Source organism: Hibiscus syriacus, unplaced genomic scaffold, assembly GCF_006381635.1.
Source record: "Hibiscus syriacus cultivar Baekdansim isolate YM2019G1 unplaced genomic scaffold, ASM638163v2 tig00111569_pilon, whole genome shotgun sequence".
Lineage (NCBI taxonomy): Eukaryota > Viridiplantae > Streptophyta > Magnoliopsida > Malvales > Malvaceae > Hibiscus > Hibiscus syriacus.
The window spans coordinates 472145-473857 of NW_024063123.1; the positions used below are offsets into that span (position 1 = coordinate 472145).

The 1713-nt window shown below is 31.5% G+C and overlaps 1 protein-coding gene across 1 annotated transcript; it reads right to left on the reverse strand.

Moving 5' to 3' along the window:
- Nucleotides 1-957: 957 nt before the first annotated feature.
- On the reverse strand, nucleotides 958-1452 carry LOC120165090 (cyclin-dependent protein kinase inhibitor SMR1-like). Its single transcript, XM_039174678.1, has one exon. The coding sequence runs from the start codon at nucleotides 1367-1369 to the stop codon at nucleotides 1046-1048; it is 324 nt and encodes a 107-aa protein (XP_039030609.1). The 5' UTR covers nucleotides 1370-1452; the 3' UTR covers nucleotides 958-1045.
- Between the last annotated feature and the right edge of the window lie 261 nt (nucleotides 1453-1713).

The window sequence follows — 1713 nt, forward strand, 5'->3', positions numbered from 1 at the left end:
TCAAAATAGAAAAATTGAAAGTACGATGAGTAAAATAAGAGATAGAATAAAGTTTAGTGAGGAACGGTGTAATTTACCCTTTAAAAAAACTACACCTAACATATAGATTAGGTTTTATTTTGGTACTATGCTATTAAAAATTTAACAGAACTACTAACATGATATTATCTTATGGTGACATATCAACATCCCAATTAAGTTTTTAATGAGAAGGTAATAAAATGACATATAAATTCAATGTTAGGTATAATTTTGAAAAAAAAGAGTTTAGGTACCAAAATAGAATAAAAGTAATAGTTTAGGTACTAAATGTATAATTTACCCTAAATTTTAAAAATTATAAAAGAATTAGTATAAATTATCCCTATTTTTTAAACGTATATTACCCCTCTCCATTAAAAACACACACGAAATCAATGATTTCTTACCAAAAAGAGAACAATTGCGTATGCCCAAAGCACGTTGCACCATTCCCGCTTTCCATCACTTTCTCGAGAAAAAATCATCACCGAAAACTTCAAATCTAATAAGTTATAGCAGATCCCAAAGGCACCTAAATTACTTAAAAAGGTTATCTATCCTTACAAATCAAGACGTTTTTTACCAAACGACTAACAAAATAATAATAATAATAATAATAATAATAATAATAATAATAACAATAATAATAATAATAATAATTTGTAAGAAAATGTTTATTTTATGCATCATCAACCATAATTTAAATTTTTAAAAACCTAGATTCACATATGCTCTTACAATATACTCCCTTAACTTCAGAAAGAATAAGTTAATACCCATAAATTTATTTAAACCGGAAAGTAAAGCAATATAAATGAAAAGGATTTAGCATGTGTATAGATCGGATCCATAAACCAAACAAAAACTGTCGGATATTATTACAGGACTCTATCTAATTTTGTTTTTTGAATCCCAGTGGTAGAGATTTGCGGGTAATATCAACTCAATGCATACGGAAAACAAATAAATAAAATTACATGTAAAACCCCAGAAATAAGCAAATATAACAATAATAATAATAGTTTCATGTACGTGGGCACCTTCTTTTAGAGATGGGACCATGAAAACCAGCTTCGAAAAACGCATCGACTTCGTCTCTGTTGAAGGTCTCGAAGAAGTGGAATTCCGACAGCTTCCGCTTACACGAAACAAGTGTTTTCCTAGGTTTCCTTGGCGCCCCCGGACACGACAAAACCACCGGGATCTTGTTTTCTTCCGAGGTCGGCGTTGAACACTCGCTGCTGCTCTCGTCTTGATTATTCTTGATTTCTTGATTGGAAGATGGAATGTTTAGTTTGGGTAATTTTGTTTTCGCCGAATCTTGGAGTGTTCCAGGATCTGCCGACATTATTGTTTAAACTAAATAAAAACCAGAAACATAAACAGAAGAAGAAGAAGAAGACGTGTGATGGAAGGTAAGAGAAAGGGTGAGGAAGACGGAGAGTGGGATCGTTTTATATTCTTCTCTAAAGGATTTAATCACCTTTTCTCTGTTTATTTATTTATTTTCAAGATCAAATGAATTTCGGTGCGGAGAACTTTGTGTTTATCGTTGAAGATGGTTCTTAACCTTTTTTTTTTTCTTTTACCTCATCCTCTTTTAGCTTTTTGCTTGTGTAGCTATAACATATTCGTAAATTTCCAAAGCAGGTTGAGGACGGGATGAGAAATAATTATTTCAAGGGGGTGTTA